The sequence below is a fragment of the Aulonocara stuartgranti genome, assembly GCF_965226115.1.
Source record: "Aulonocara stuartgranti genome assembly, chromosome: 8".
Taxonomy (NCBI): domain Eukaryota; kingdom Metazoa; phylum Chordata; class Actinopteri; order Cichliformes; family Cichlidae; genus Aulonocara; species Aulonocara stuartgranti.
Window position 1 is genome coordinate 10,474,866 of NC_138959.1, and position 15,788 is coordinate 10,490,653.

At 38.9% G+C, this 15,788-nt stretch overlaps 1 protein-coding gene across 2 annotated transcripts in view; it reads right to left on the minus strand.

The window, feature by feature from the left end:
- The window catches only part of dock1 (dedicator of cytokinesis 1), a 198,034-nt gene that overhangs the window by 23,864 nt on the left and 158,382 nt on the right, over window positions 1–15,788 (minus strand). For both annotated transcript variants that reach the window (XM_082543129.1, XM_082543130.1), the window contains exons 32-41: window positions 14,907–14,965; window positions 14,115–14,263; window positions 12,270–12,355; window positions 11,834–11,990; window positions 11,115–11,155; window positions 10,668–10,758; window positions 7,957–8,076; window positions 6,681–6,770; window positions 5,848–5,952; window positions 321–462 (exon numbers count right to left, since the gene is read on the minus strand). In XM_082543129.1, the coding sequence (XP_082399255.1) occupies window positions 321–462; window positions 5,848–5,952; window positions 6,681–6,770; window positions 7,957–8,076; window positions 10,668–10,758; window positions 11,115–11,155; window positions 11,834–11,990; window positions 12,270–12,355; window positions 14,115–14,263; window positions 14,907–14,965 (1,040 nt within the window). The remainder of the gene's footprint in view (window positions 1–320; window positions 463–5,847; window positions 5,953–6,680; window positions 6,771–7,956; window positions 8,077–10,667; window positions 10,759–11,114; window positions 11,156–11,833; window positions 11,991–12,269; window positions 12,356–14,114; window positions 14,264–14,906; window positions 14,966–15,788) is intronic.

Consider the following 15,788-nt stretch of genomic DNA (forward strand, 5'->3'; position numbering starts at 1 on the left):
AAATGTTACTTTTCACATGACTGTAATTGCATCATGATTCAGTCCAATTTGTCATTCACGTTAAATGGGGTGATGTCATGAACTGCCAGAATGTCCGTGCTTCACTTTGCTTAAAAGCTAAGAAACCTCTTCCTGTGCAAGTATGTAGCCATTCTGTGGAAAATAAAAATTCTATACTCTTATTCTGTGCACTGATATAATTTAATATGGTGGCTGCACTAAAAAAAAAAAGAAAAACAACCTTTTGAAAATTACGCCTTAAAGTTTAAAAAAAAATAAAAGTAAAATAAAGATTTGCTTAGTAAATGTGCTAAGGATACACTGTCCAGAGGAAGACTTTGTGTCTTCGCTGGGTGGTGTCGTTGTCTTCATCTTCTCTGCATTGGGAAACTGTGTCAGGAGACGTGCCTCGAAGTCTTCTCGCCGCTCATACTCCTTCCCGCGGTAAATGAACATTTTGTTCTGAAGGACACAGAAGAAGACACTAAGATCGTAAAAAACATCTTCATGAATGCATAATTCGAATTTACATTTGCAATATATATGCATGAGGTACACTACTTTATGAATATGAATATATATTTAAAGTACACACACTAATAGTACACAAAGAGCATGCAAGACCATGACGAAATGAGAAAAGCACTTTGATTTGCAAATCTACTTTGCCTGGTACTGTCGCTGGGTTCAAATGCATCATCATAATCTCCATTTTAAACATTTGGAAATGCACGTGACAGAAAGTTCTCGGAACCGATTCAGTGATTCGGTTAAGTGAATCCTAGCCAAGATCAGAGTTGGCTTGCTTGAGGAGTATTTCTGTTTAACCCAACTGACATACAAATGCATTTTGCTGTGGGCTCTTTCTAACAATAACCTCTAATGTGGTTGAAACATTGTAATGTTTTTGAAGGCAGACACAGAGAATTTTCCCGTCAGATATTAGTGCAGTAACATGACATGTCATCTTTGCATTACAGCAGTTAAGTGTCTTCTGGAAACCATGACGTGGTGCACTGGATATGAGGCTGAATATGACTTAGTTTATAAGCATAATAAGGAAATTAGACGACAGACAGTTTACAAGTAAGGGTTACACATAGGAATATAAGTCTAGTAATTTCTCTCCCATAAGCCATGGCACAAGAGCTACATGTGTGCTATCTGTTCTCATGCACAGATGGCAGAGCACATTTCTGTTTCAGACTTGCGTGAGAGTCTTAATTATCACATTAGTTTCTTCCTTATCCTCTCAGTTTCACTGTGCATGTGCAACCCCTCTGAGCAGAATGCTGCAGAAAGCAAAGATTTAAAACTTGACACTGCCCTTACTTAGGCTTCAAGAACAATAAAAATTAGCGAACCTCGTGAATGACTATCCATAAAAGCCAAAGAATACACACAGTGATACATAGGCACTTTTCATTTATTAGTGAGATGAATTGCAGGGATGATAAACACCTCGGGCACAAAAACTTTACAAAGACAATCCAAGTTGTTTTGTTTTTTTTACTTTAATTTGTCACGAGTCTGCATTTCTCTAAGACAGATTAAAATCTGGACGAAGACAGCTAGTCTTTCTCCAGCACTGCATATTGTTTTCTTATTCATAAGAAGACAGCAGATTCTCATTATGCTCGTTGAGCATTCAGGTCGTGTGAACAGTTATCTCAATGTCATAATTCTCCTTTTCATTACCCTCAAACCCACACTGGCTAGTTCTGGAAAAGAAAACCACTTTCAGTGAGATAATGAGTCATACTAAAATGGTCTTTTCTTTCTGGCTAGTGGGTAAAAAGCAATTTCCAACGGTCAAGTGACAAAACAGCAACAGGTCACATAACTTAATGCCATGGACTTTAAATAAAATTCATGTTGTCAGGATTTGAGGTCTTAAGGTCTTTGTGTCATACCCCTCTTTACAAAGAAAAGCCAACGGAAATGGATGGATAGTTCCTTTGAATCTACTACATAGATTGGCATATAAACTGATGAAAAGGTCATCTTGTTTTAATCCAAAACAAAAATAAATTATAAGAGAAGAGTGCACGGAATGCTCCTAGAAATGCATGAGCCATGAACGTGCCTTCAGCTGCTTGAATGTGCTCAGAAGTCTGTCTGAGGAACATTTTGACTGATAGAACATGACAGCTCATATCAGAGTGTCTCCAAATGTGGAGTCTTAGGATACATATTTCAAACCAACTCTCACACCCTCAACCACTCTATAAGCTGAGCTGTCACAGGAAACTTAATACGGGGATTAAGTAAAGTTTAGGACTGATGGGAAGAGAAAGGAGAAAGGAATAAATAAGTGAGGGAAACAATGGTTAGAGGAAATACTAAGCATTTGAAAGCTGAAACTGCTCCGTAAGGTTTTTTTTAATATAGAAAATAAATATAACAAAAAAAATGAAATGATACAAAGCTTTTTGGAAAAGTAATTTTCAAGGTTAAAAAGACAACTTTGGTTAAATATTCTGGTCTTGATCTTTTTGTACAATAATATAACCATTTATACAATATAGACCTATTGATGAAAACAATCTAAAACCACTCTGATATTCTTTTGTAGCACACAGCAACTGGAGTCAATGACCTAATCGAGTCTGATGTTTTAAAATGTTATCTGTAGCCTTTTACCACTAGCACCTTAGTTACTAACTATATTAACAACTAATAAATCATAAGCAGTTGAATTATGTACTCTTGCATAAAATCAATTAGTATGTGGGAGGGAGGTTACGAAATGTCTTCATCGAGGAATTTTTTTTTTTCCCCCTGAGGACACTGCAGTGCTGCAACAAAAAGCAATACAAGGCGTGACTGATAATTTGGGGTCCTCCTTATCATATTGTCCAACATTAACACCAGTATGAATTATCACATGACAAAGTGTCATATCATCATTCATATAGCAACACCATATGTTTGTGTTCCTTGTCCAGAACTCCAATGAGACAAGCCCAGGCATGTCTGAGAGTGAAAGCAGTCTCAGCTGCTGATGACAATTTAATACCTAACAAAGCAGCTCCTTCAACAACATCCAACTCTGCCAAATATATCCAAAAAAGTGTTGCTTGGAAACAACAAACTTGTTTTACCGCTTTGCTTTTACCGCAACCAGGCTATTAAGTGGGGAAGAAGGAATACAAACAGCTGGTGGTGTATGACCCAAGAGTAAACAAGTCTTGCTAGCTGCGCTCCATTTGAGAGTTTTGTACTCTACGTGAACACTCAAAGCGCTTTACACAACATGTCTTATTCACCTATTCACACCTATTCGTACAATCACATTTTTCTATGCTTAAGTGCTTTCTGGCTAACAATCACACTCCGATGGATCCAATGGAGAGTAACTCATGGTTAGTATCTTGCCCAGGGTTCCCAAAGGAAACAGTTAAAAAAGTTGACCCAAAATACAACATTCTGGGTACAAAATACTTTGTGGTTACATTTGGCTTATGTTGTGTCACTCCATATATTATGTCCCTACTTTTGCACTATAATGCTTCTGCTGCTGGCACCTTATGGTATTAGATTCACAATTCAAATTAGGCAGTCTGTCATCAGTGACAGTAGCTCATTGGGAAAGACGGATAGAAAATTGCATTTATTTTGTGTGCACTAATAAATGCTCTCGCCTGCAAGGTGCACTCATCTATTTTTGATCAGTATTCTTTTCTATATTGACATAAAAATCATTATTGCTCATTTCCTCAACATATTGGGATATAATTTTGAAGCTATCTTGCCAAACAATAGAGAAAGCCTTCTTCTATAACTGTATTTATCCATTAGTAAACCTCATCAAATTTCCAATATACCTACACAGAAATCCTTTAATATAATTATTAAGTATTTCAGGATGGGCCCTTATAAGAGAACAATGTCAACGCCATAACAACATTTAAAATGTCATAAATCTTTGGCTTTTTGATGTTTAACAAGTAAAAAAAAATTAACGACAGTGGACTAGTAACCATGACCAGCTTGTAAACTCTTTTGCATCTAATGTAGTACAAAGAATGCTCCACCTTTTTTTTTTTTTTTAAAAAGATGGAAGAATACAAATGTGAATTAAGTGTTGGTTTTTATACCATCTCTGGTTATTTCAGGTAAGGGCAAACATGAAAAAAGAATAAAACAGAGAAAGAAATAAGAGCTCCAAGCTATCCTCAAAGGTTCTTTAAAGAGCCTGTTAGATTAGGCCAGTGCAGCTTGCCCTGTCTATAATGGAGTTTCTGCCCTACCAGATGAAAGGGGTTAGACGGGGGGGCTGCGGAGATCGGAAAGTAGCCAAAGCCCTTGAGAAATGGCTGTTCTTCATAATAGAATGAAAAGGGTATGATCGGGGATCACAGTTCTTAAAACTAGAGTTTTATATCATCTTATTCCACGAGGACTTTTAGGCCATTTAGTGGCTGATTGTACGATAAAATGTCCTTCAGTAAGATGCCAGATGACAGTCTGAAAAACAGCCATAACAGGTCATACATTAAAAGCAAATTTAATCAGCACTGTTACTTTTCTTCTTGCAAAAAAAAAAAAAAAATCTCAGGCCTAACATTAAGCTTACTGTGACACAGCAACAGAGAAAAAATGATCTAATATAGATTACATTTAAAATGAAGAAGAAGAAAAAAAAGACAAAACACATCATTGAGCAAGTGAAATGAAATAGAGGGCAGATATGCACCCAGCAGCACCTCAGACACTGTGCTGAGATATCAAACACCAATTAAACACGTATTTAATCTCTGATATGCCGTGATCAGATTGGCACAAGGCCAGCCGGGACATTTACAGAGGAAAAAGAGATCAATTCAGGTTAAGCAGCCTGCTTTACTTGGTAGATGTTTATAAATAGGCGGCGGATTTTCCATCAGCTCAGAAAAATCAGTGTTCAGTTCTGGTGGTCATTTTAGAAATCAGTGTCTCTCATTGTGGTGCCACCACTTTAAAGAACATTTGCAGCTCCATCTGCTTAAACAAGCTTAGAGCTGAACGTAAGGGGAATGTAACCTGTGATTCAGCAACTGAAAGCAATTTACAATGGGACCAGACAGCCTTTTTCACTCTGTGCTGGGTACATGGTTTTGTTGTGCAGGTGGTGATGGGACACCTTGAGCGGAACTTCACCGGAACACCATCTTCCCGACACTGTGATGCTCGTGCTGTTGGAAAAATGGTGTCCAGCTGTAGTTTGGCAAATGGACTTAAGTGCTTTGCTTGCCGTCTGATCAGTCTTTTACTACAGACAAGATTTTTTTTTGGCTGTTCTTCAAAGCTCTGCAGTTTTTACAACTACTCCTGGCAACTGCAAATGCAGGCAAAGATTTTGAGTGGACCGGCTCACAGTGACTTACACAGGTCTCTTAACACTGAGGAAAAGTGATACATGGTGAATGAAAGCGAGGCACACATGCTAGAAGTGGGGGATAGAAACTGATGTATTCATTCATTCTTGCTTTTGTATCTTTCTTAGCTGTCTGCCTTTTTCCAAGAGAAACGTTCCATTTTCCCACACTGAAGGGGATCCACTCAGCGCATAATTCTGATCTACTCCGCAACCCACACATGGAGCAGCTGCCTATGATTCAGAGTTTGTCTCAGTGAGTGAGTAAGTTAAAGCCAGACTAGGTGGGGCTTTGAACAAGTGAGCCTCGCCACAACAAAACAATATTCATGGGAGAGATATGTGTGAAGCACGTATGTATTGAATGCTGAGGCTGAGAACCAAGCAGGCACCGGTAAATCTATTAAATCTATTGATCATCTTTTTTTGACAAGTGGCTCACCCACATTGTGCTTATCCGCCTTGAGTATGTCAGTGTATATACTCACACGTAGGAAGGAGGGGAACCCGGTGCCATAATAGCCTACAGCAAAGTAGTCTGGTTTAGGCCGGATGACCTTCACTATATTCTCATAGAACTGCGCCTGTTTCCGCTGTTGAGAGAATCAAAGATAAATTTTAGACGCAGGGACAGCACGCACATGCATTTTCCTTGCATATTTTACAGATGCAGTTGTGTTTTATCTCAAACTAGTGGTAAATTTCTCCCTTATCCTTTTTTAGTCTCAAGAGATTACAAATTAGACATACTACAGTAATATTTACATCACCTGTATGTATCTGTGATATATGAGTAACTATAGTCATTATACACAGTGTGCACAGTTATTAGACAATCAGTCCAAAAGAATTCAAAATCTCAAACTTGAATATTTAACTTTCTTTGCTATAAAAACTGGTAACACAAAAGGAAAATAAAAGGTTTGGCCTTTCCAAAATATTAACCCTTCCTTTTTTAAACATCAGAATAATTTTATAATCTTCCACCTAAAATTGCAAAATAACTCCAAAGGGTTTGTATGATACTTGTGCAATAAAGGGTTAACCCAAGTTTTTAGTGCCCCTTCTTGTCTGTAGCTGTCATGTCTTTGTACTTCCAGACACGGGCTGCAGGTCTTGAATATCAACATTCCTGATGCTCCAGATTTAAATGTTTTTTTTTTAAAAAGCACTCAGTAGGGCATTTTGATCTTTTTGTCACTTTCCCTAAAATTGATTAAATCCATTAAACATGCATATGCATAAGGTCAGTATAATCTCCTAATAATGTTGCAGTTTGCAACTTGAAAGTAAAGCTAACTAACAACATAACATTACTTACCAAGGATGCACTGAGTTGTTCAAAATCAAACATTTCATTCTCGTACTGCTCAGCCAGCTCCTTTCCCAAAATGATTGCCTCCTCCCACATCTAAATGATACATAAATAGTGAGAAAAATAAGATAAAATAAATAAAAATCAAGCATTCATTCGGTACCGGCTACTCTTTCCCAGACAAAGGTATTACGGTCCTTCTAAAATAAATTAATCCCTTCAACTTGTCACTTTTCCCCCCCATTTCTCTGAAATGAAAATCCAGAACCTGTCCTTAGAAGCAGAAAATGTGTCATCATGCATGTTTCCATGACTCAGTACAGTGAACTGTGTCACAGGTACATGTGAACCAATCAAACATGTTGAAAAGCTTCTAAGTGGGTTCCTGACAGACTAGATTGGACTGAACTGATATAGGGCAGCCTGGAGGTGGACCAAGTCCAGACTGCTATTCACATTAGCCTCCCATCAGTGAGAGCGGTGGTGGCAACACCATCTGGTACTGCTTTCTAGATGACACATCTGACACCCATGGTACTGTCCTCAGTTTAAACTCCACTCTCTCTGGAGTGCTGATGTATTCTTACAGCCACTGTAACACTTACTGATCACTCTGGTGGGTTTGTATGCGCATGTTTGTCCACAGCTCTTTCAAACTGTTGTCTCCCTAGCCACATCTTGCTGAGTGACAGCTGGCTGCAGAACCAAAAGTGGCGACTGCACCCCAACACTCATGACACATGCAAAGCTTTGGGACATCATCTTTGAGAAGCTGTGGCTTCAGTCCTACGGATTCAGTTCCAGGCTTAGCTTGCAGGTTGAAAAACACTTTTCTCCTTTGGAACAAATAACAGGCAATACACCAAAATAACACAGCAGCTCTGGTCCTATGAAGCTGGAAGATTTTTCTGGCTAAGGCAGACGAGATGGCATTCAAGTCCCTGACATGCTATGAGGGAAAAGGAGAAAAGGGAACAGTGAAGAGAAATATAAAAGAAAAGAGGTTTTAAATGGAACGTGTAAGAGCTACATTGTGTGCTCGGATACATGCCTTCATCCATAAGAGCAGAAACTAAAAACAGGGGATTATCACTGTATCAGTGCCTGTTCTGCAGAAACAGCACATTAAACTTCCATTCAGTCTTAAAAACCTGCCTTTTCAAGCCAGGAAGGCTATTTAGCTGAGACGACAACATCTAAAAATAGCATCTCAGGAGTCGAGGAAAAATCATTATGTCCACTTATGCTTATGAGTGTGAGTAACTGTGTATGGATGCCTTACCTTGCCCTTGTCGAAGTAATTAATAATCTCCTGGTAGAGATGGTCCTTAAGCTGTCCTTGAGTGGTGGCCTGGTAGCCGTCTCTCTGTGTCAGGTGGGCTGCACATGCCTCATCTGACCACTACAGAAAACACGTTAGCACTGGGGTCAACACTGTACAATACGATACAGAGTAAAAAGGAAAAGTGACAAGAAATCAATTGCTGACTTATATCCAGTGTAAATGGGTTAGAGTGATGTGTGGTCCTTTTTATAAGCTGCTCTGTACTTTGACAATGCAAGATGGAAACAACTCTGCAAGAAACCCATATCAGTATATACTGAATGATTCATTGATGGCATCAGTGCAAAGTGTAGCATTCCTGTGGCTAATGCTTAGTGTTAAAGGGGAACTATAAGCACATTCGGAGATCCATATTTACTGAGTCACACAAAGCAACTGAAGCAGAGTTGCATGACTCGCAGTTCAGAATAACCCTCTCTATCTTATACTGGGCCTCGGTGCTGCCCCTTAGCTGCAGCCGTTTTAGTGCTTTTCCTTCTGCATTGAAGCCAAATGTCTTCTGAGTAGTTGTACCTCACCAACAGAACTTTTGAACATGATGTGGGAGGGGGAGCTGTGCTCACAGCCGGTGCCTGGCAGAACCATGTTAGAGATGTTCAGCACAACAGCGTGTGTCTGAAACAGAGTTCTTAGAAGCCTGAGCTTTTGCCTCATAGGTTCAACTTGAACATATGCTGACCTCAATATCTAAAACCTAGATAAGAAAAAGCATATCAACCCCCCCCCCATAAAAAGCATTTAGAATGAGAATCTACAGATTAGTGCACCAGGAGTTTCCAAGGGTAGAGAGAAGCTGGGCTTTTACTACCAGTGTAAACACTAGATACAACTGAGTCACACACTTACTTAATCTTGTTTAGTAGAAAAGCTTTTTCATTTTTAAACAATGAAAGAATCTTTTGTTCTTATTGTTGACACACTATAGAGACTAATAAGGTTTCTGACGGCCTATAGCATCTTGGCAGAAAGACAGACAATCTGATTGGCCTCTGTGTACAGCAAGCGTAATCCTATGATTCTGTCAGGGCTGATTCATTACTGGCCAATTTTAATTGGTTTCTATGGTGTTGTGAGTAACCTGAAGAGTTAAGATCTCTGACCAGGTTTTTTTTTCTTCCGTTATTGTGATAGCCACATTTGAATAGCAAAGCTTCAATATTTGCATAGCCTTCACGGACAATGGGTGAAAAATAAATTGCACCACGTTGCTGTGGTATAAGGAAGGATTCTGGGAAGACTTGGCTTACGTTATTGATCCTTTAGTGCTGGACTGCATTTATATGTTAAAAAGGATCTCTGGTAATTCATGGACGAGCAGTGACCCCGTATCGACAAAACCCAAGTGCTGATACATCTCTGACTATGAAGAAAATGTTGTGAATTCATCAATGTTATTACACTGCTGCAGGTACTCTACTGGGACACTAATTATAGCCAGTCTTACTCTATAAATGCTGGAGGATACAGAATTATATATAAATCATTCCTTCTCTGGAATTTTGTAGTTCTCCCTCTGCGTGTTAAGGTTCCATCCAGGTACTCCAGCTTCCTCGTGAAGTCCAAAACTGTGCATGGTAGGATAATTGCTGAATCGATGTGTGCGAATGGTTGTGTTAGCCCTGCGATGGACTGTTGACCTGTCTAGGGTGTACCTTGCCTCTCACTCTATGACAAATTGAATAGACTTCCCTCTTCCAGACAATTACAAATGGGATAAGGGGTTAAGAAAATGGATGGATGGATGGCATTCCCTCTCATTCATTCTTGTCTACACAGGCCTCGACGTGAATAAAGATCAGTCACTTGTAGATGAGCAGAATCATAACAATAATAATAATAAAACATAGAACTCATGCTACAGATGCTACTGTGACTCCCGAGTGAGGAAAATGTGATTTAGTCACAGCCTCCTCTTCCCTGACGAGACCTGCACAAAGACTGAAGCAGCCAGCTATTTATGCAAAAACAGATGAGATGTTGGATGCATCCATTTTGGATAAAAGGCAGAGAGGAACAACTTCAAATTTAGGGTGTACCAAACCCCAGCTGGGAATAGACGCTGCAGTTCTTTGTATGAGGAGTTTTGCAAGTGGATGCGGTGTATTTTTGGCAGGAGATAGAAACTTTCAAGGCTATGAGCATGACTACTAACAAAAAGGTACTAACATAAAAGAAATGCTTCTTGATAATCTATAAATATTTATGTGCTCAATTCAAGTTGTGTCAGAAAGATGCCCTTTTTGCACCTTTAAGTAGGGATGCCTTGCACTGATGCTTGAGGTGATGATGATCGCCAAAGTACACATTTATCTTCAAGTATCCAGGGTGGTTGAAGCTACCTTTGTCTCTGTTTTAGAACATGAGCAGGTTTTTCTTTTCAATTAAAGATCAGATACTAGCTGTGACTTGCACTGGCTGTGCAAATAAAAGGCTGCTGTGCAAATTTGCCTCCTTAAAAGGTGTCGCATGTGCCACATTGGAATTAAAGGGATACAGCCCAATCAAGTCATTTGCTTGACACGTTAACCCTACGTTTAACATCTGCCTGACAGCAGCTTAAGAGTGGTTCAGTGTTTCTGTGTGCAGCTTCAGATATTTTAGAGAATGCACGTTAACATTTATTTTTTGTTGGCCTTGTGCATGGGTACCTTAAGCAGTTTTGCGTGCAGAAGCAGAGTATAAGCAGCCTCAGTGTAGTTGTCGCACTCTTTATGGAGGTCACACAGCTTGTAAAGGTACCTGGCAGTGAAAAAAGCAATGATTTATGGGTCATGACAGGGGGGGGGGGTTTCACACTTTAACAGACAGAGGGTTAACTCTGCCAGACGGATGTGTCTTAACAGGCTCTTCTAGTTCAAATACCGCTTGAAAAATAGATGGAAAACTGACAGGTAAGATTGCAGACTGGGAAACATATTTTATCAAAATCAAATATTTTATTCTGGGTCTCTGGAGACCTACTTTATTTAATCTTTGGGAGGCAAAAATGTAGCTCAACTAAGACTCCTTATTACATCTATGTTGTAGTGTTTAAAATGCCTCACAGGGACAAAAACGCTTCAAATATAACAAATGGTTAACACGCAGAAGCTTACCTGATGTACATTTCCTCTCTGTCTATTTCCTTGTAAAAGTTCTACATTGTGGAGAAAGACAAAGCATTAAAACGGGCTTAAAAGACATAGCAGATTTCCACTGAGAACTATGGTTGCATTCTGTTTAACTATCTAAAAAGAAGTTACTGGTGGATTATTTTAAAAATTAAAAAAACAAAACAACCCCCCCCCCCCAAAAAAAACCCCCCAACAGTATCAGGGCTTGTAGCGGGCACACATCCAAGCACCTAGTACACTGACTGGCACTGTCGTATTCACTGTCACATTCTCAGTGAAACCAAAGTTATTTAAAGTGCAGACTCGCTCAGATAAAATATGAAATATAGGCCATATGTCTGTAGTCTTTTCAATATGCCTAGTCATGTGAGCTAAAAGTGACATTTTGGTGCTTCCAGATGAAATGTCACTTTAAAGAACAGGGTGGTTTAGATGAACAGCTCAGGGATAACACTTTAATGCACTGACATGTCGAGATGCCTGCTACTGCCGTCTGTATGTAATTCTACATCATTACGGTGTTTTTTACCGGCAACAATAACCTATGACAGACAACCAGGCGCTGATAACACAAACAATTACCTGTATTGTTATTTATACATTTCATGTGTATCATTTCACGCAGGGGGTTCAAATCTAATTATGCATGTATCACCAGCACTCGGCTTATGCGCATTCAGGATTGAAAGCAGAGATCTTACAAGCACGTTGACAGTGCAGCTCATGCGGTTCTCCTTGTTCTCGTCATGCATGATGGTCCTGTAGTCCAGCAGCCTCTCCAGCAGACGCACCACCAGAGTGACGAAATTCTCACCCGTCCTGGCCAAGTACTTGTGCTTCCTGCAATGCTCCAGTAAGCTGGTGTTTGTGTCATGAGGTTGGATGGGGACACAGAGAAACAAATGTGAAGTATGTATTAAGATGGTCTTTGACAGCTGGTCTTTGAAGCTGTCTATTTTACACATTAAAACAGAGTTAGCATCTGCTCCGAAAGCAGACATTATGCAGGCAAGCTGCGATGGCAAGTCCTGTGATCATCAGCACACTGTGATTATTTTGAGAAGTGCTATGTTGCAATTAGCATTATCTAACTTGCGAGAGGCTCAAGCATAATCCTGCCCATTAATCAGCACTTACATTTTCTGAAAGAGAACTTTGTACTGCTCGTCTCCGCGGCCCCCTTCCACCTCGTGATCCAGCTTGGTGATGATCTCGTTCTCAAACTGCAATTAGACAGAGCAGGCGTAAATAATCAGTGTAGCTAATTTTTCAATTCATTAACGCCATCTCCCTGTTGCTCTCTCTCTCTCCAACAAACCCAGCTGTGAGGGTTTACGCTTCAACTTAAATCGGCCCTTATTTGCAACAGAACTGGCTGTGAGCCGGTTCCGATTTTCTTTATCTGTTGAAATTCTATTAGGACACAACTGAAAGTTGCATCATGAGACACCTTGCCTGTACTTTTTGCTCTTTAGTTGTTGTATCTGCTGACAGTGATGCATGGATCTATTTTTCCAATATTTGTATGTAGCAGCTGTATAAAAAAGTGAATTTCATTGTGCTGAAACAAACCTTTTTTCACTGACTTTTTGATTTACGTGTGTCTTGGACACGAGTAAAGGAAAAAAAAAAAGTGCAGCAAAGTAGAAAAAGATATGAATGCTGTTTTCTGGAAAGCCAAGGACTTATAACACACAGAGAAAGAGAGAGAACTAGTACAGGAAATATACTAGTTCTCACAATTGTAATCAAAACGTTACTGATCACAATTCATTGAAAATGATAGGAAAGTAGCAATCGCCCAAAATGATCCTGATCCAGACAGAAGATATAAAAGCTTTGCACACTTTCACTATAAAAGGACACGGCTGTGCAACCAGTAAAAATGATATTGGAGTGCTTTGGTTTTCACAAGACTACAATGGCGAGCAAAGAGACATTTGGAAAGTGCTGTGTTTCTTTACTATGATAGAAGTGAAGTACACATCACGTATTTCGGCAGCTCTCAGAAAACATCCCAAAGCTGAAAACAGCCTGTGAAATTTTATGACAGAACAGCTGTAACCAAATGGATTTCCTCATGCAGAAAGGCTTAATTTTGGATTGTAACGAGGCATAACATTAAGTTCCACTTACCATGGCTGTTGATAATCGCAGCACAACAAAATGAGATTTGCAGAATTACAAGTAAGCTGTGGGCTACAAAACTTCTTCCTTACTTGTGTTCTACCTTTGTATTCCTTTATTGTTTCGCTTCATCTAAAACCTTGTTTCCAATAAGCAAGAAACTCAGTTACATCTTTCCGAACTAAAGTTGGGAGGTGTGCACCAGTGAGTGAATACTTCATAAATTAAAATAATATTTCTTCATGTACCTGTCCAATGAATTTGAAGATTTTATCATCTACAATATTAATATTAGTAAAAGATGAAAAACTAAGAGCATCCAGAAAATATCTTGTAATATGTACTAAAAATAAGAAAGAAAGCCAACATCAATAGGTGCGATAATTCAAAAAATAAAAATAAAAAGTTTCTTTTTCCCATATATACATGTGTAGGTGTCTTCTATGACATAGCTGATTATACGCACTATGCACTGCATATACACACTCACGGGCCAAGTTATTAGGGACACCTGTTCAAATGATTGTTGATACAAATATGTAATCAGCCAGTTGCAACAGCTGGCAATAACTCCATGCATTTAGGACTGTAGACACAGTCAAGACCATCTCTAGGGTATTTCAAAATTGCCAGTGAGTGCCACTTCTCTGGGTGAAAATGCCGTTTAAAGAACAAATCTTTAAAGAACGTTTCCAGCATCTTTAATCTGGAGGCTTAAGACGACAGGTCCAACTAGGTAGTAGAAAGATGTACTTAATAAATTGGCCAATGAACATGTATATTCATTTTCATCTTACATATAATCTTTTTTTTTTAAGTAAAGATGAGCTGTAGTTCATGTTTTAAATGACACACCCGTTGGAAATGCATTGTGAAGTGGAACTCGCATTGCATCATGTCAAAGAAGATGGGGATGGTGGCCTTTCGCAGCTCGATCTCAGGAACTAGTGTCATCTCCAGGATAGGACCCACCATCTCCGGAATGAATTTTATCTTGTGGGGCCCTTTGAGATGAAAAAAAAAAAAAAAAAGAGAGAGAGAACAGAACATGTAAGTGCAACCTAACTGCACAGCTCATTTGCAGAATTTAAATTTGACAGAACAAATAGCATAAGTGAGGTAACAAGGCATAGATAATCCTTAATCCAGATTTAACAGTTGCAGTTTCAAACAATAAGGAAATGTGTCTTCTGATGTTTAGCAAATCTCCTCTCATCACATCAGTCAAGCAGTAAATAAGTGAAAACCAAACACCTTGGTTAAAAAAAAAAAAGCAATGGGTATAATAAGGCCAGAAAATGAATCAATCTAATCTAGTGGAAAGCTCTAATTAGAGGATCAGATGGTGTGGGTTGCAATGAAACGGTAGACATGAATGCCAAAATCTTAACACTCCAATCCCTGTATACAACAATCTCACTCCACCGAGATCTGACTGCCGTGTCTCTCTCTTACTGCACAAAATAACACTAATTAACACACGACTGTTAACATATACCTTGCAGGATTGACATGTTACTTGGTTGGCAGATAATAATAAAGACAAACTGAGAAAACACTGCTTCAACAAGTAAATTCATGCATAAAAGGGATTTTATCAGTTGAAAGTGAAACATCGATAGCGACACATGGAATGAGCTTAGTTACCTAGATTGTACCACATATCCCTGATTTCAAAGCCAATCTGTCTTCTCATGTCCTGGTACCTGAAACACAAACAAGGTATAAATGTCACATTGGCTGTTGTAATATCCACAGAAGATGAGAAACTCGATATACGCAGTATAAACACAAACAGTTCTTTATGACTATTTCAACTGCCTAAAAAATGCAATATACTCCAAATTTAAATAGCTGTCCTGTTTCATCTGTGCCGTCCTGCGCCTGAGTCAAAGTCAGTGTTTGCCGTAGTATGAAAATGTGAACTGAATTGAGAGAAAGATCATGAAGGAGAAGTGAATAAAGTAAAATCAGAAGTAAACAGGCCTTCTTTAAAGTGTCCAGGTCACAGTTTTCAACATCAGCTGTGACAAAGTTAAAAAAGTACTTCATAGCCCTGATGAGGGCTTTTCGGTCTGATCGAGGTCCATATAGTTTATGCAGTGACCTAGCTTAACACAAAATAAATTTATCTGAAATATATAGTAAATAGTTTCCCACTCTCTTCCTGCAGGGAGCTGAATAAATCAATCTCTCTCATCTATGTCTGAATGATAATCGCTTCAAAAGCATAAAATTAGACTGTCATAATGAAATTCATAATGACACAGATTCATTGATCTGGGATCATGGTGAGTTAGTTTAGTTTTGTTGTTCCACAATGTTCTTTGAAATACAAACACACCCTAATGAGATGTTTCCATGCAAGTTCGCAACATACACAGAAGCTGACAGTAAGTTAGTCTGTCTTCTGCTCTCTGTACATATTTGAAGACGGGGAAAAAAAAATCCAAGGATGATGACACAAGGGAAAGTGTTTGATCAAACAATCTTTGTTGGTGCTAGTATTTTTAGGTCGACTTTGTGTGT